At 41.0% G+C, this 19,013-nt stretch overlaps 1 protein-coding gene across 1 annotated transcript in view; it reads left to right on the forward strand.

The window, feature by feature from the left end:
* The window catches only part of etfdh (electron transfer flavoprotein dehydrogenase), a 22,220-nt gene continuing 3,207 nt past the window's right edge, over nucleotides 1-19,013 (forward strand). The window contains exons 1-11 of the mRNA XM_017692035.2: nucleotides 1-244; nucleotides 4,633-4,779; nucleotides 7,554-7,783; nucleotides 9,012-9,093; nucleotides 9,403-9,521; nucleotides 11,467-11,544; nucleotides 11,816-11,962; nucleotides 12,622-12,762; nucleotides 15,608-15,751; nucleotides 16,660-16,828; nucleotides 17,776-17,958. Coding sequence (XP_017547524.1) covers nucleotides 214-244; nucleotides 4,633-4,779; nucleotides 7,554-7,783; nucleotides 9,012-9,093; nucleotides 9,403-9,521; nucleotides 11,467-11,544; nucleotides 11,816-11,962; nucleotides 12,622-12,762; nucleotides 15,608-15,751; nucleotides 16,660-16,828; nucleotides 17,776-17,958 — 1,471 coding nt within the window. The 5' untranslated portion in view covers nucleotides 1-213. The remainder of the gene's footprint in view (nucleotides 245-4,632; nucleotides 4,780-7,553; nucleotides 7,784-9,011; nucleotides 9,094-9,402; nucleotides 9,522-11,466; nucleotides 11,545-11,815; nucleotides 11,963-12,621; nucleotides 12,763-15,607; nucleotides 15,752-16,659; nucleotides 16,829-17,775; nucleotides 17,959-19,013) is intronic.

The raw sequence follows: 19,013 nt of genomic DNA on the forward strand, positions 1-19,013 counted from the left end.
TTTGAGCATTCCAGTCTGCCTCAGTGTCCTTAGAGAAGGAGACTTATTTTAGCCACAGGGGTGAAAACATTAACCTAAACATTTGTGCCCCTGCTGAATTAACAAAAAGCGTCAAAAACAGCCGTGAGTGTGCAGACAGCCCCGAAACGCAGAGTCCAGACCTAACAGAGCACAGCAGCTAGTTAGCTCCGCGCTAACCAGCCCGTTTTGGAGATGTTTCCGTCCAGCAGATACTCTCTCCAAGGTAAGACGCGTCTCCTCGCGTGTAGAGCCGCGTTCAGCTCGGGGTTCTGCGTTTGCTCCACGGTTGGATTAACAGAGCACAGTGCTGTGTTCAGGCGTACAGTTGTGGTTTGTCGTCTGTGGGTTTGTCCGGTCGCTGCAGTCAGTCTGTGAGAGCTGAGAGTGCAAATTGGGGTCATGCAGGCAGAAGTGGGGCAAAGTTCACTCACACGTCTCCGGCTCTGACATGACTGGGCACTGGCTGATTTTAGCCACGTCTGTAAGCTCCCTGGGTTTAAAATGCTCACAGGCTGTCACAGAGTCTTTTACTTTAAACATGTACACAGTTTCTCTGCGTTTATCTGATTTATCTTGGAATCCGTGTAAAGTAGTGGAGGAAAGGGCAGGGCTGATTGGCCGTAACTGGTTGGATAGACTCTTTGGGAGTGTATGAAACAGCAGAATGACGAATGTGTGTTGTGGAATGGATCAATAAAGTATTTCATCTATTAGTAAGAGCTGTTCAGAGCCAGAGAGGGGGTTTAATCTCCATCAGTTCCTTTTAAAGCACTCTTACTTTTACTTCAGTGTGTTTATATGTGAGGAAAGGAGTCTGCCTTTTCCCCAGTTCCACGTAAACCCTTCAGAGTTAGCCTGTTTTCCTCTGTTTTCGGATCAAAGTTCTTTCGGTTCTCTTGGTTCAGACAGTGGACTGCTTTGCAGTTGCTCAGACCTCACTTTGTGGAATTTTCGCATTTATTTTGGACCAAAAAAAGACCCCAGAAGTGAAGAAGAGTGGTTGGTTAGTGTCGTGGTTAACACCTTTGCCTTCTACGCTGTAGACTGGGGTTCAATCCCCCACCAGGGCAAGCACCCTACATTATACCAATAAGAGTCCTTGGGCAAGACTCCTAAGTTATCGCTCTGGATAAGAGCATCAGCTAAATGCCATAAATGTAAATGTAAGAAGAGCACGTCGCAGTCTTCAGTTCATATGCTGTGAGATGTTCTGCTGCTCCACACATGAGGAGTTTTTGGGCCTGATGCTTTTTACATTTACAGCATTTGACTGACACTCTTATCCAGAGCGACTCATTTTACACAGGGAGGTCAAGGTGGTATTAGGAGTCTTGCCCAAGGACTCTTATTGGTGTAGTGTTGGGTTCTTACCCAGGTGGTGGATTGAACCCCAGGCTACAGTGTACAAGGCAGAGGTGTTAACCACTACACTAACCAACCACCAACTGAAGCGGTTCTTAGTGACTTTCATTTCTACTTAAGTAATAACACTTTTCCTTAATGATTTTAAGTGCTCGTCCCACCTGTGCTGAAAGTGTCTCGCAAAATGCAGATTATGATGTTATATTTACAATTTTCACTCTTGAGAATGACACCGCGGAGACATTTCTAGGCTGAAGTTGCCTTAATGTGACACAGATCAGATTTTTTCAGAGCTGCGTGGACAGACGAATCTGGTCTTTCCAAATGAGGTCAGAGCCACTTTCATGTGTGGTCCTGGTTTGGGTGAATATCTGCTCTGTGTCCGTACAACCTGAATGAGAATAGCGAGATCAGATGTCAGAGGTCAGACGATTTTGTATTGAGAAATTGTTTACACTAAGATATAGTCGATGTTGTGCAGTGGGCAGTACTACTGCCCCTCCTCATGCATGAAAACATCAGGATGTTAGTGGATATTCAGATTAACCCTTTAAAGCGCTTATTCTTTGATTATCGATTTTAACACCTGTTGTTTAATAACTACTGTGAATTATTCTGTAACTATATTGAAACAATTGTACATTTTACAAACTAATGTAAGTGAGGAAGTGAAATGTGGACCGATGTGCGGGTTCTTAAGTTATGAGAGGTTAAAAGAAGAACGTGCAGATGGTTGGATCTGTGAGGAAGCTGCTTCCCAGTGACGTGAAATGGAGCCCTTAGGGAACACGCAAGAGGGCCAAACCGAGAACAACATGGAGGCGGTCCAAGAAAGACAACTGCTTCGATACTCCTGGGGAAGGATGGAAGTTCTGGAGCTGTGGTTGGCGATCTGCACGCCACATGGACTACAGCCACTTAAGAAGGACATTTTAAAAGCCTCTCCTTTAAAATAGCAAATGAGGAAGCTGGTTCATCTTTGTTTTGCTCCAAATTAGACCCAAAGTTTTAATAACAAACGTTTATTCCAGTAGGGGTGGGAATCGCTGCATGTCCTGTAATATGATATTATCACAGTAATTGAGCAAGGCAGCAAAAAGCCGTTCTTAAGGAATGTAAATAGTGTCGTACTGTGGGTGGAGCTACCCGTTCTTTGAAGTGTGTGTTAGAAAGTTTTATTCTCATGCTAAAGTTTAGGTTTTGGAATATTTTACCAAATATTTTGTAGCCATTGGCTTTCTACAGTGGCTTACCTGTGAAGGGTTTTGACCCGTCATTAGGAGATTGTAAGCTCAAATCTAAAAATGGCCATAGTTATTGGCATGTTATTGCAGATATTTCTACAACAGAGCTGCTGTGACGTCTGACTTGATTTGCTTTAAAGTAAAGCCGAACAGGGCAGGAGTTCCACTGGCACAAGTCGCTTGAACATGTTCACTTCTCTCCTGTTTTGTTCCAAGTTCTAGAAGTCATTTACATAGTAAACAATGGATTTGGCATCTTTTGTTTATTAACAGTTAGACAATGTTTCCTCATTTGCAAGACTACAGTCACATTTTAATACAGTACAGCTTTTGGAAAGATTTTACCATGTCTGTCTTCTTTTGTTGGATCCATTTAAGTTCTTCTCCGTGAAGTTTTTAAAGCTCACTGACTCTTACAAAGTCAGTGCTTTATACTCTTTAAAAGTTAGGTTTATTTTATATATATATATATATATATATATATATATATATATATATATATATATACTAAAAGTATTTAGTCAGCCACTGATTGTGCAAGTTCTTCTACTTAGAAAGATGAGAGAGGTCTGTAATTTTCATCATATGTACACTTCAACTATGAGACAAAATGAGGGAAAAAAAATCCAGGAAATCACATTGTAGGATTTTTAAAGGATTTATTTGTAAATTATGGTGGAAAATAAGTATTTGGTCAATAACAAAAGTTCAACTGAATACTTTGTAACATAACCTTTGTTGACAATGACAGAGGTGAAACGTTTCCTGCAAGTCTTCACCAGGTTTGCACACTGTAGCTGGTATTTTGGCTCATTCCTCCTGCAGATCTCCTCTAGAGCAGTGATGTTTTGGGGCTGTCGCTGGGCAACATGGACTTTCAGCTCCCTCCACAAATTTTCTATGGGGTTGAGGTCTGTAGACCGTCTAGGCCACTCCAGGACCTTGAAATCCTTTTTACGGAGCCACTCCTTCGTTGCCTGAGCGGTGTGTTTGGGGTCATTGTCATGCTGGAAGACCCAGCCACGTTCCATCTTCAATGCTCTCACTGATGGAAGGAGGTTTTGGCTTAAAATCTCACGATACATGGCCCCGTTCATTCTTCCCTTAACACGGATCAGTCGTCCTGTCCCCTTTGCAGAAAAACAGGCCCAAAGCATGATGTTTCAACCCCCATGCTTCACAGTAGGTATGGATGCAACTCAGCATTCTTCTTCCTCCAAACACAACGAGTTGAGTTTTTACCAAAAAGTTCTATTTTGATTTCATCTGACCACATGATATTCTCCCAATCCTCTTCTGCATCATCCATATGCTCTCTGGCAAACTTCAGACACGCCTGGCACTGCAGGATTGGAGTCCCTCTCGGCGTAGTGTGTTACTGAGGGTAGGCTTTGTTACTTTGGTCCCAGCTCTCTGCAGGTCATTCATCAGGTCCCTCCGTGTGGTTCTGGGATTTTTGTTCACCGTTCTCATGATAATTTTGACCCCATGGGATGAGATCTTGCGTGGGGCCCCAGATTGAGGGAGATTATTAATGGTCTTGTATGTCTTCCATTTTCTTACAATTGCTCCCACAGTTGATTTATTCACACCAACCTGCTTGCCTATTGTAGATTCACTCTTCCCAGCCTGGTGCAGGTCTACAATTTTCTTCCTGACCAGTTACAGGTCTGTGAGAGCCAGAAATCTTGCTTGTTTGTGGGTGACCAAATAATTATTTTCCACCATAATTTACAAAGAAATTCTTTAAAAATCCTACAATGTGATTTCCTGGATTTTTTTTTTCTCATATTGTCTCTTATAGTTGAAGTAAACCTATGATGAAAATTACAGACCTACAGACAGTGATATGATTTACCTGCACAGACCATATTTAAGATCTTTCTTTTGAGAAAATTTATATTTAGTTTTCACCTAATACCAGACTTGGCACTTGTTGTGTTTTCTTATTTGCTTATTGGATTTTGTGCAAGGCTAATGTCGTCTTAATACCTTTCTTTTACAGCTCGGCGGTGTATACGTGCACTGAAGGCAGTTCAGACAGAACATGTGGCTGCGCAGGTGTATACAAGGCGCTGTTTCTCCGCTCCTGTGCCACGAGTTACATCCCATTATACGATCTACCCCCGAGATAAGGATCCACGATGGGAGGGTTAGTAGTAACTTTTGTTTCACTGACTGTAGTTGGGATTTCAGTAAAATAGTTCAACATTTTTCAACCTAATCTCATCTGTAGCATATGTTCGATTACCACCAGCAGTAAAGTGAACGTTTTCTTGTGCTCAGAAAAGAATAGAAACCTGTCCATTAGGGTTGGAGGATATAACGATATGTATTGTTGTTGTGACACATTACACTCAGCAGCCAAGTACACCTGTTCAATTGTTTAACACACATAGCTAATCAGCCAATCACATGACTGCAACTCAGTGCATTTAGGCATGTAGAGGTGGTCAAGACAACCTGCTGAAGTGCAGACCGAGCATCAGAACGGAGAAGAAAGGGGCTTTGAACGTGGCGTGGTTGTTGGGGCCAGACGGGCTGGTCTGAGTATTTCAGAAACTGCTGATCTACTGGGATTTTCACACACAACCATCTCTAGGGTTTACAGAGAACGGTCTGAAAAAGAGGAAATATCCAGTGAGCGGTCATTTGTGTGGACCAAAATGCCTTGTTGATGTGAGAGGTCAGAGGAGAATGGGCAAACTGGTTCCAGATGATAGAAAGGCAACAGGAACTCAAATAACCAACCAGAATCTCTGAGGAATGTTTCCAAACACCTTGTTGAAAGTCTGCCACGAAGAATTAAGGCAGGTCTGAAGGCAAAAGGGGGTCCAACCTTTTACTAGCATGTGACAATACATGCATAATGCTTTTCTGAACATATTTTGGATATTGTGAGTACTTGTAGAGCGCTGACCAATTGGCTGTTTCATTATAGAGAGAGAATTGAATTAGAAAAAAAATTAGTCATGTTTAACTGGATATTCCAAAAAATATTGTGACCTATCTTGCATCTTGAATATATAATATTTTTTACAATATCACCCACCTCGACTGTCCATGCAAAACACACTTACAATAAAACCCAATGGCTAGTTGATTCAGAATAGGGTAAAAGATGCTGGAAGGGCATCAGTATGTCTCAGTCTTCTGCACTTTGACTGGGATTGGATTGAGCAATGGTAAACCCTCCCTCATTCATTTATAGTGCTGCTCCTTGTTAGTCTATAAGGCATTTTCATTCAACAAACAGAGGCATCAAAGGGAAAGTCCACCAGTTTTTTCAGAATTTCAGCATAAATTAATTGTTGAGAGGTCAGCAAAGTCATTACATCACCAGTGAACATGCATGTCTGCTAAATGTTGATGTTATGTTAAAAGGTAAAATATCTGAAAATCTGAAAAATATGCTCTCTTTGTGAACTGTTTTTCTTGCACGTACCTCTCTTTTATGAATGTGTTTAAAAAAAACATGTTTTAGGCCAAATGCTCATCTCAAGACTATTGAAAACAATGTCTCAGGCATCAGGCAGCATATTCATACTCGTATCTCTTTAGACATCTGGTTCCTATCACCACTATTGTCAGCAGTCATGACTCTGTAAGTTTCCCTAGAAGGGAGCATTTCATATCAAACCACTTTCAATAACTTTGTTGATATTGTATGGAATTAGTTATGCCAAAATGACTAGAATTCTCTTTTAACATCTGACATGGATACTTGGATATATAAGTTGGAGTAGATCCAGACTGCGTTAAGCTGGAAATCATTGCTTTCATAGCTTTGATTTCCTCAGAGCCAGCTGTCATTTAAATGCAGGAGAGTTGCTGATGAATGTTGTCAGCTGTTATTCTCCCGTTTATTTTTTTTAATAAATAATCCTGAATCAGTCATTTGGTGCATGATTGGAGTTTGTGATCAGATGTGATCTGATCTGATGTTGGCAGTTAACTGCAATTTTGTTTTTGCCTGCTTACACCGTTTTGCATCAGTATTTTCAGGGCATATTTGTACCTACAGCCATGCCGTTGTTCAGCATCAAAGGTATTTGGACAGGCTAAAGAAAAGAAGTGCTAGGATTACATGCCAAAATCCTCTACTGGATGTACCAGAAAGCATAATAAGCTTTAAGCTTTTGGATTCTTTCAGTGTTGGTGGCACTGTGTTTACTAACTCTTTTATAAAGCCTCACCTACAGTCCACCACAAGTTACACAACACTTATACATCTGAAAAACAGACTGTTTTGAGTGTCCTTAAATTTCAGAACCATTTGCCAACTGTGTTTGCACACAGAGTAATTAGTCCTCTGCATTTAACCCATCCATGCAGTGAAACACCCACATTCATGCACACTAGTGAACACACACACTAGGGGGCAGTGAGCACACTTGCCCGGAGCAGTGGGCAGCCCTATCCATGGCGCATGGGGAGCAGTTATGGGTTAGGTGCCTTGCTCAAGGACACGTCAGTCATGGACTGTCAGCTGAGGGGATTGAACCGGCAACCTTCCGGTCACAAGGCTGGTTCCCTAACCTCCAGCTTATGATGAGGGTCAATTAATGCATATGCCATGAGTGAGTTGCACATTTTCAAAGGCATCATTATTGCCTAAATAAATAGAGTGCCAACCTTTTTGGAAATTGGGTTGTAAATCAAGGGTGCTGGTGGTAAAAATGAACAAATTCTTATGATGGCTGTGGTTATCAAGGACGGAAACCTGAAACCAAACTTTATAAGCTTCCGTTACTTGTTGGCTACATTGTCCTTGTATCTCTAGTGTAAAACTGAAGAGTCAAATGCTGAACATCAAACAGGTTGTGGCTGATTAACTCAAACTGTTAATTAGATCTTTGGATGAATCACTTTAACCAAGCTTTGTCATTTAAAGAGAATCTGATTTGTAGCTCTTCCTGTCTGCAGGTGTGGATATGGAGCGCTTTGCTGATGAAGCAGACGTCGTCATTGTGGGTGGAGGCCCTGCCGGCCTATCGGCAGCCATCCGACTGAAGCAGCTGGCCAATCAACATGAGAAGGAGCTGCGGGTGTGTGTGGTGGAGAAAGCGTCTCAGATTGGAGCTCACACATTGTCAGGGGCCTGTTTGGAGCCCACTGCTCTCAACGAACTCTTCCCAGACTGGAAGGAGAGAGGGGTACATACACACACACACACACATGCGCGCACACACACCTGAACAATCTGATCACCTGCTGCACATCGGTACACTTAAATTATGATACTGAGCTCAACTCAATTTATTTTATTGGTTCATTATTAATTGTATCTGGCTTTACAGTCTCATTTGCTTCATTATGTAGTCCTTCGAAGTAATACTGACTGAATAACTTTATAATGAACGTTATGCTACTGTGTATTGGGGAAGCGGAGCTTAGAGCAGAAATACACTCCTGCATTTTTCACTAAAATTCTTGGTATATCTGGTGTCAGTTTTCTTCCTTTGTCAGTTAATTATTTATTTTAGACATTTTATTTATTGCTGATGACTTCTATATCCTTTATAGTTACATAGTTATGTATGTGTATATAGTTATATAGTTAGTTACAGATGCTTGACATATGACAGCATTGTTTAAGAATAAATGAATTTTTGTTAGTCTACAGATTTGGCATATCAGAAAACATTTTTCCTGAGTTTTTAGAGGGTTTTTTTTTTTTTTTTGTGAAGGAGTGGAGGGCGATTTTACGAATTTACTAATGTATTAGAAAGCAATGTATCTTATCTAATGGATCTTAACATTTGTTTTTTTTCATATATATATGTATATATATAATATGATTTATTAACAAGATCTTCTTTAAATTTGCTTTTATTGTTAGTTTGTTGACTCTTGAATTCAAAGTTAATTGATCCTAATCGTTTAATTGAAAGAATACTTGAAATTTCTTTATGTGGCATGTAATTAATCAAAGGATATTTACAGTGACCAGACATGGTAGTAAATGGTCACATTTCAGTGACAATTGTCCTCTTACATGTTATTTGTTCTGAATATGTTTGCATGTCCTGTAAATCAGAGCTCATAAACAACTGCTGTGTTTGAGAATGTAATAAAGTTCTGATGCCTACATCACATGCACAGGGTAAGCTATGAGCTAAAGACTGAAAAGTACCCGAGGAAAGCTCTTAACCCTAAACCTAACCCCGTTAGTCAAACAGAAGGCCATATAACTTGTTTAGTAAAAATGGCCAAGTTGTCTATTCGATGTGAGCATATTAAAGGAGGAGCTTACCAATGTTTCCGAACGACTCCAAAATGATTGTGTAAATGATAAAATACATTTACAAGAACTGATATCATATTTTTGTTATGGTATATTTTTCCACTACATAGTTACTGATTTTATCCATTGTTTTCCAGGCACCACTGAACACACAAGTTACAGAAGACAAGTTTGCCATTTTGACAGAAAAATACAGGATTCCTGTTCCAATTCTTCCAGGTACAGTAAAACCACTTGCATAACCCCCAACCCCCTCTGAGAGTTATGCAACCATGCACAATGATACTTGCACAACCTCAGATGGGTAAGCGTGGTCATTTTTCTTGAACGAGTGCATGTTCAGTCACACACACTCTGAACTGCTATCTTCTGAATAGTCTGAAGAAGTGTGTTTACGTCAGAAATGTAGATTCAAATGGTTGTGCAATCTCTTATTAGTCCTGTCGGTGGGTGGTTGACAGCAGTGGTCCCCTTCGGCTGCCTCAATCACTCTGAGCTTTACACTCATGCTTCTTCTGCTGTCCTCAGGTCTCCCCATGAACAACCATGGAAATTATATCGTGCGGCTGGGCCACTTTGTGCGCTGGCTGGGGGAGCAGGCCGAGGAGCTAGGTGTGGAGCTTTATCCTGGCTACGCTGCAGCAGAGGTCAGAACATGAGAACCTTCAACTCTAATCACGCGCTCACTCAAGCTTCTATGGCCTCTCTAAGGCTACGTTTATACAGCAGGTTAAAGTGGCCCAGATCCGATTTCCTCCCCAGATCCGATTTCCTCCCCAGGTCCAATTTCCTCCCCAAATCTGATTTTTCTGTTTGGCTGTTCACACCATCTTTTAAATGTGATATGTATGTGACTTCAGTCTGAACAGATCAAGCTCCCAAACCGACCCGCATGCGCAAAAGAATGCGTCGCGTGTCGTGCTTGTCCAGAGGTAAACAGTCATGACGGCGCTTCAGCTTCATCTTTGTCAGCATCACAGGAGCGATTAAAGTTCTGATGACTGACAGGAACACCGTGTGTTCGAGTTTGCCATAAAAAGAGTGAGTTATTCGGCCACGGCCACTTCTTTGGTTCGTGTCCTCTTTAAACTGTTTTCTGACACTGGAGCCTCAGGCTCCTCTGGCCGTGCTCGGCTGTTTCTTTCAAAACCTTTATAAACTCTGAGTCTCAATGAGTCTCTTCTATTTTTTCTTTTTTGGTACAGAAACATCAGCCTAAATGTTTCTGAGTCCCAGCAGCGCAAGATTTTGCAGAATGTCGAGTTGGACTGACGTAAAAGTCATGAAGCATGAATTCTGTTCTGGCTGTTCAGACAGAGTCACATTGCCACAGATCGGATATGGATTGGATTTCAGCACCACATATGAAAGCGTCTCAGATCAGAATTGAAAATGTCAGATTCAATGCGTTTTTTGGCTGTTCACACAGCCACACAGATGACACATCTTGTGTCACATATGAGGAAAAAGATCGGATTTGGGCCACTTTTACCTGCTGTGTAAACGTAGCCTAAATGCCCACTGGTCAGAACACAGACAGTGAAAACTCCACTTTTAGTCATAATTAGGAGGGCACAGTATATCATCACTTTCATTCAGAAATTTGGAAGTAATGTTATAAACAATATAAGACCAGTTTGGTTTAAACATGTAATGTGAATTTACTGTTCTAATCATGTTCAATTTCATAGTTTTCAAATAATTAGTAGCACTCTAGGAAGGTTTATATCATATCTGAAATTTTACATGTGTCCAAAATGATAAACGAATGTGTGATGATTATAAAAATGACTGAGGAAGCTCTATGTAACATTACATTTAATATTACACCCAGAGTACTTCATATTTAAAGAGTGATAATCTTTAGGAAGATAACTTGACAAAAGATTGTAAATATAATTGTAGCCTGTTTACAGCATGTACTAACTCAAAAAACTTGAAATATCGAACAGAAATGTCTAAATATATCTTTTGCATGTCTAATTTACTAGACATACATCAAGATTGTATAAGTCATTGTATGGATCATTGACATGATGTGTACTTTGTGTGTTTATTATTTTACCCAAAATATTTTTATCAAATTATTTAACAGTATATATAATTTTTGATGTAAGTCAATGGAACCATAATTTTTTCCAAGTAATTTGAAATTACTAAGTCACCAAGAAATTGTCAAAAACTGACAAACGAGATATATTTATCTGTCGCTGCTCCTGGAACAAAACCTCACATCTCCATTTTTGACGTTGCAGTGTCAAGGTCGGTAGTGCTGACCTTACAAGTTTTGTAAACAGTTCAGTTTCTTATTTATGTAGTTATGTCAGGTGGCCTGATCTGAGGAAAATCATACAAATTTGTTAATATTATAATAATGTTTATTTGAAAAAATATATGTATGAACTCAGAAGTCTAAGTAGATGCCTATTAAACTTGAAATTAGTCTGAAAAGTCAGATGGCACAAACAGGTTGAGTGATGCAACAAGAGAAGCACAGATTTAATGACTGAAATAGACAATTAAAATCTTTAACACCAACCATAAGATGCCATGTTGCTTGAAGTACATTGTCTTTTACGATCTCTTTTACAGGTATTGTTTCATGAGGACGGAAGTGTGAAGGGAATAGCCACCAATGATGTGGGGATTGCTAAAGATGGTTCTCCTAAGGTTTGTAACTCTTTTTGAAAAACCTTATTTTTCCTGGTTTCCTTGTTTTCTACATGTTACAACCAGAACTTTGTTTCTGTTGCTTTAACAAAATTTCTTGGTTGTTTTATCTTTGATTTTGTAGTGTCAAGTATTATTTTGGGCAATTCCTTAAAAAATGAATCACCAGATTGCTTTGGGCTAAACGTCTGAGAGAGAAGAATGGATAAACCTCGAAAGAGTGAGCCACCACTGAAAGCTGAATATGTAAATGGTGCTGTGTTTCATGCAGGACGTATTTGAGCGAGGCATGGAGCTCCATGCCAAGGTCACACTGTTTGGGGAGGGCTGTCATGGACATCTGGCCAAGCAGCTCTACAAACACTTCAACCTGAGAGAGGGCTGTGAGCCACAGACCTACGCCATTGGCCTCAAAGAGGTAAATACCCAAACCCCAGATCAGTACATCTGATAGAACTTATTTTAGACACCACATGTAAAGATTAGAAATTGCTTTCTAATCTTTCTAATCTAAATTGGTTTGACTCAAAAACGTTCTCAGGCTACTTTTGTGTGTGAAAGTCCAAAAAAAGAGTGTATTATTTGTGTTGTCTATATATTTCACTACTGTCCAAATATTGAATTGAATTCAGAAATTAGACCTCCGCATTTAACCCATCCGTATGTACACACACACACACTAGGGGGTAGTGAGCACACTTGCCCGGAGCAGTGGGCAGCCCTATCCACGGTGCCCGGGGAGCAGTTGGAGGTTAGGTGCCTTGCTCAAGGGCACTTGAGTCACGTGCTGTCAGCCAAGGGGATTGAACCGGCAGCCTTCCGGTCACAAGGCTGATTCCCTAACCTCCAGCTTGTGACTGCCCCCCTGCAGTCTGCTCCTGCAGTCACATTTATGTAATAAATATCCTGAGTATTTCCCAACCTAAAAAAAATCATATTGAGTCTTGATAAATAATGAGATTTAATGATGCATCGAGTTTTTTCCTTAAGAGTCTGTACCAAATTGAGAAATCAGAAAGTTGCACCCCTTATACTTTATGACTATGTAATAACCCTGCCTCACACCTCTTCCCGCAGCTGTGGCTGATTGACGAGAAAAAGTGGCGCCCTGGCCGGGTGGAGCACTCTGTCGGCTGGCCTCTGAACCGCAACACGTACGGAGGGTCCTTCCTTTACCACCTGAATGAAGGAGAGCCGCTGGTGGCTCTGGGCTTCGTGGTGAGTCAGCCGCCTCACACATGAGCTCAGTATCAAACAGTTAGAATAACAGAGTTGAAGGATTTCAGAGGACTTGCAGGTTCACATGGTCTCTTTGAACTCTTGATCTCTGCACTGAATGTATTGTCTTTTCTGCACAGCTTTGATCTGAATGTCGATGTCGATTGTTGCCTTTCATTTGTCCTTTTCATTGTCCGAGCATAAAAAGAAATTGGAGTTATGAAAGGCTTTGAACTTGTATTTGCCCGAGGTCTAGTGTCTTGACATTTGTGCGAATTATTGTCCTGAAATTTTGTGGCACATTAAGTAAAGAGGAAAAAGGTTTTTGAAATATTTGACATCATTTCATTAGTGCTTACTTGAAAGGGAAATATTGAATATTTGTACTATGTATGAAAAGCAAATGGTCAGTATTTGTAACAGATATAAACTTATAGGTGCGGTTTGATTTTTGGGATTTTGTCAGGTCAGAATGGAAAAGACCCATTTTAATATAAGATTCCTACAAATAATGAATTAATTGAAATTTAACCCCTTAAATGGCCACGGCCAACCGGTGGGCCCAAAGTTTTATCATATACTTCTATAAGAGTACACACTTAAGACACTTGGTTCTTCAAAGGTTCTTTAGCAAAAATAATATGGTTCTGTGTATGTAGAACTAAGAATACCCATAGAACCATTTGCTTGATTAAATGAGTCTGTTTGATGAAATGGTTCTTCAGATTGATGGAGAATGTGCTGTATATGGTTTTATATTAGAATATCAAGCTTGTAACAAAAGAGCCCTTTTTTGGTGCCTTTCTAGAATCATATACAACACATTCTCCATCAGTCTGAATAACCATTTCACCATATAGAGACCCATTTAAAAATGCAAATGGTTCTCTGAGTGTTCATGGTGCTATAGAGACCCATTTAAAAATGCAAATGGTTCTCTGAGTGTTCATGGTGCTATATAGAACCATTTTCTTAACTAAAGAAGCCTTGAAGAGCCATCATCAAGCAGTTTGCATGAATGTCCCTGTAGTTACTGACAATTAAGCGTTAGTATGTAATAAGCCTGGGATTTTAAGGGGTTAAATGATTTTGTCATGCCTTAAAGAAGAGACCTACCTAGATCATGAGTTCACCAAGACACACTTAGATGTTGTGTGCACTATATGGGAAAAAGTATGTGTACACCTGACCATCACACCTATATGAGCTTGTTGGACATCTCATTTCCACAGTCATGGGCATTAATATGGAGTTGCAGTCTCCACTCTTCTGGGAAGGCTTTCCACAAGATTTTCGGAGTGTGTGAGGGGAATTTGCACCCGTTCACTCAAAACCTAACCATGTCTTTATTGAGCCTACTTTGTGCATAGGGGCACAGTCATGCTGAAATAGGAAGTTTCCCAGACTGTTGCCATAAAGGTGGAAGCCTGTAATTGTCTAAAACATTTTTGTATGCTGTAACTTCAACATTGCCCTTCAGTGGAACTAAGGGGCCCAAACCCTAAAAATCAGCCCCAGCCCATTATCCCTCCTCCACCAAACTAATCTAATTCATCTATCTGACAGATAGTGACTGACTGACAGAAAGTGAAGCATGATTCTTCACTTCAACAAACTTGTTTCCAATGCTCTGGAGTCCAGTGGTAGTACGCTTTACACCACTCCATGCAGCACTTGTCATTGTGCATAGCAATCTTAGGCTTATGTACAGCTGCTGTGCTCTCTTTCTTGTGCTGTTGTTTCTTCAAGAGGCAGTTTGGAGCTCCGTAGTGAGGAAAGGTGATTTTTACTTACTTCAGCACTCTGCGACCCCATTCTGTCAGTTTACAAGGTCTACCACTTTGTGGCTGAGCTGTTTTTGCTCCTGTCATTTAACAGTAGTAACACTTACAGTTGACTGGGGCTGATCTAGCAGGGTAGATACTTGACAAGCTGACTTGTGGCAAAGGTGGCATCCTACAACAGTGCCATGTTTAAAGTCACTGAGCTCTTCAGCATGACGTTTGTCTACAGTCAACAGTATCAGTTCCTTCTTCCTCCAGGAACTGCCTGCATACTCTCGCCACATGAGGCCAGGCATTGTCATGCACAGAGAGGACCCTTTCACGTCTGTCACATGTGCTCAGGTGAAACCTGCTCTCATCTGTGAAAAGCACAGGGCGCCAGTGCCAGATCTACCGATTCTGGTGTTCTATGGCAAATGCCAGTCGAGCTCTATGGTGTTTGGCAGTGAGCACAGAGCCCACTACAATACATTGGGCCCTCAGGCCATCCGCATGAAGCCTGTTTCTGATTATTTGGTCAGACACATTCATACCAGAGGCCTGCTGGAGTTTTTGTAGGGCTCTGGCAGTGCTCATCCTGTTCCTCCTTGAACAAAGGAGCAGATACCTGTCCTGCTGAGGGGTTAAAAACCTTCTACAGCCTTGTCCAGCTCTCCTAGAGTATAGCTGCCTACTGGAATCTCCTCCATACACTTAGGACTGTGCTGGGAGACACAGCAAACCTCCTGGCAATGGCACGCATTGATGTGCTGTCGTGCAGGAGTTAAGTTAGACTACCTATGCAATCTCTGTAGAGTCCAGGTACCCAAGATTCTAGTAGTGACACTGACCCAAGTGTAAAACTACTGAAAAATCAGTCAGAAAAGATGAGGAGGGACAAAATGTCAATGGCCTTCACCTATTAAACCATTCCTGTTTTGGGGGTCATCTCGGTGTTGCTCCTGTAGTGCACCTGTTGTTAATTTCATTATTTTTTTGAACTGTGTGTATATATGACTTCACAAGGATAATGTGTGTGTGTGTGTGTGTGTGTGTGTGTGTGTGTGTGTGTGTTCCCACAGGTGGGCCTGGACTACACTAACCCTTACCTCAGCCCATTTAGAGAGTTCCAGCGCTGGAAGCATCACCCCTCTATAGCCCCCACACTGGAGGGTGGCAGCAGGATAGCGTATGGAGCTAGAGCTCTTAATGAGGGAGGCTTCCAGGTACTGTACTGTAACAGATCCGCAGCATTGTAGCCTTTTCTTGGTATTTCAGGTGCTATTTGAGAAAGAAATAAAGAGCCTATTTTCTGTGTTTTTAAGCATGTTATTTGTTCTCTGAGGTCTCCTATCTCCTGTAGGTATATTCGCCAAAATCAGCCACAATTCACTTTCCAATTACCTTTTTCCAACCTCTCTTTATCCCACAGAATTAAATAGGCTGTTTGTTACTGTGCCTGTGAAACGGTTACATGTAAAAGGCTTCTACTGACAGAGAGAGCATTCACAAAGCTGAGAGCCGCCATATCAAAATATTTCTTGGGAACAGTCACATGGTTTTGGCGAGTGAGTGGGAGGGAGAACCCATTACCCCCCTTAAGCAAACAGCAGAGACTTGAGCCCCCCATTCACACAAGTTCATCAGCATTTTTTGATGAGTTGATTTTAAAAAGTTTAGTTTCAGGTTTGTTCATTGTCCAGTCTTTCTGCACAAGCTACTGCTGTTCTCCTGGGAGATGGGGGCAGGGTGAAGTGAGGCCAGACATAAGCATAGAGGAACTGTACCCCTGTACCCCTGAACTGTGTAATCTTTGCTGAAGCACTCCTTGTTACTTCAATATAAACTACTAACTGTATAGACTGGTAATAAATGAACAGTTTTAATGTTTGCAACACACTGTATACTTATTTATGGGGTAACACTGATGAAAAATCAGGGTTCTTTAAGGCATTGGGTTCTACAAATGCATCAGTTCATCATGATGCTTTGATCTAAAGTTGGCAATTCAACAACACAGAGTTTTGAAAGTTACAGTCTGTTATAATTGATGTGTTGAACCATTTCAGGAATAATCAAAAATCAAACAGAATGGTTGTGAGGTCAGAAATTTACACCCTTGCTCTCTTTGCAGTCTGTGCCTAAGCTGACGTTTCCAGGCGGCACTCTCATCGGCTGCAGTCCAGGCTTCATGAATGTGCCCAAGATCAAAGGCACCCACACAGCTATGAAGAGCGGCATGCTAGCAGCAGAGGCCATCTTCAGCAAACTGACCGACGAGAGCCTGCAGTCCGAGACAACAGGTAACCACCACGCAGCTCCTCACTCTAATTCGAGCTGTATTAGCTTTAACAGTGGAGGTTCTGTCATATGATTGGTCAGTTTTGAATAGCCAGTTGTTTTGTGATGAAATATCTATATAATTTAACTACATTTCCACCAATGGCCTGGACTAAAAAGTCATGACATCACGTAGAAGATGCCTGAGGTTTTTTCATTTCATTTTACTGAGGGAGCTGAGTTCAGCTAATTACTGAAGACCACTCCACATTAATTACTGTCAGACTGTAAAAACTATACAGACTGCAGATTCACACTGGATTATAATCACTACATAGGCATTACTGTCAGACTTGGGACGTTGTTAGTCATACTCATGCAGAATTGAATTCATTAACTGATCACTTCAATGGCCCATATATTACATTTATAATAATTGATAATAATATGACTTTTGTGAGGGTTTATGTCCGAAAAACAGCTATTCATTTTTACATGACAATTTTCTAACCTCTCTTTATTTTAGAATCAAACCAACTGTTGTTGTTGCTGTTACTGTGCCTTTAGGGCTGAAATATGTAAATGACCTTTGTTCTGATTGGTTGTCCTGTTTAATGCTTCATTTGAATAGCAGCTTGAATGGGTGGGGCTAAACTGCTTTAGGCTGAATAGGTGAATATAGTTAAATACATTTAAAGACATTAAACATCGCCTGTTTTGGCAGCTTGGTTTTCATATGCAGTGCATTCAATTTGTGAATGCTTCATTTTTAAAATTTAAGTGTTTATGTACTACATCAAATATTGCTCCACATTTGGAGTGAGGAAAGTTCATTTTCCATATGTGCTCTTTCAATGACCTGTATCTCCTGGGCAACAGTAAACCAGTTCTAGTGGACTTACAAACAGTAAACAAACAGTTTGCTGAAGAGACTGGATCAAAAGAGTTTTTTGTGCTGTTCCTCTGTCAGGTATTTATGTTCCTGAGTATGAGCAAAGCCTAAAGAACTCCTGGGTGTGGAAAGAGCTGCATGCTGTGAGGAACATTCGGCCATCGTTCCACAACTACTTCGGTCTCTACGGAGGGATGCTGTACACTGGAATCTTCTACTGGATCCTGCGAGGCAAAGAGCCATGGACGCTTAAGCACTGCGGTGAGGAAAAAGTCTGGCTCATTTCTGTTTTTTAATCTTAGAAATTCAGGCAACCTCACTAGCATTTTTGCCCCCAAGACAATCAGCAGGTCTAAGCTCTTTATCATACATAATCCTATTGGCTTTTATAATGAGACAAAAAAAGGATTTGCATGGGAAATTCATTATAACTGATTCATTCTCTTAATTGACCACAAAGTTTTTCTCATAAGGAAGAGCTTGTCCTTGCACAAATATAAATACAAATATAAGTAAGTATATTAACTATCAAAAGAACATTAAGTGTTAACTATTCATAAATATAGTGTAATAAATATATAGAACTGTGCAAAAAAGTCGTACACCATCTTTTATTTAGTCTTCAGTCAAGACCACCATTAAGTATAAACATTGCATACACTATATTGCCAAGAGTATTCACTCACCCATCTAAATCATTGAATTCAGGTGTTCCAATCACACCATGGCCACAGGTGTATAAAGCCGAGCCCCTAGGCCTGCAGACTGCTTCTACAGACATTAGTGAAGGAATGGGTCGCTCTCAGGAGCTCAGTGAATTCCAGCATGGTACCGTGATCGGACGCCACCTGTGCAACAAGTCCAGTCGTGAAATTTCCTCACTACTAAATATTCCACAGTCAACTGTCAGTGGGATTATAACAAAGTGGTAGTGATTGGGAACGACAGCAACTCAGCCACGAAGTGGTAGGCCACGTAAAATGACAGAGTGGGGTCAGCGGATGCTGAGGCGCAGAGGTTGCCAACTTTCTGCAGAGTCAATCGCTACAGACCTCTAAAATTCATGTGGCCTTCAGATTAGCTCAAGAACAGCGTAGAGATCTTCATGGAATGGGTTTCCATGGCCGAGCAACTGCATCCAAGCCTTACGTCACCAAGCACAATGCAAAGCGTCGAATGCAGTGGTGTAAAGCACCGTCACTGGACTATAGAGCAGTGGAGACGTGTTCTCTGGAGTGACGAATCACGCTTCTCCATCTGGCACTCCGATGCATGAGGCTGTGTTTGGCGATTCCCAGGAGATGGTACCTGTCTGA

The sequence above is a fragment of the Pygocentrus nattereri genome, chromosome 8 (genome assembly GCF_015220715.1).
Source record: "Pygocentrus nattereri isolate fPygNat1 chromosome 8, fPygNat1.pri, whole genome shotgun sequence".
NCBI lineage: Eukaryota > Metazoa > Chordata > Actinopteri > Characiformes > Serrasalmidae > Pygocentrus > Pygocentrus nattereri.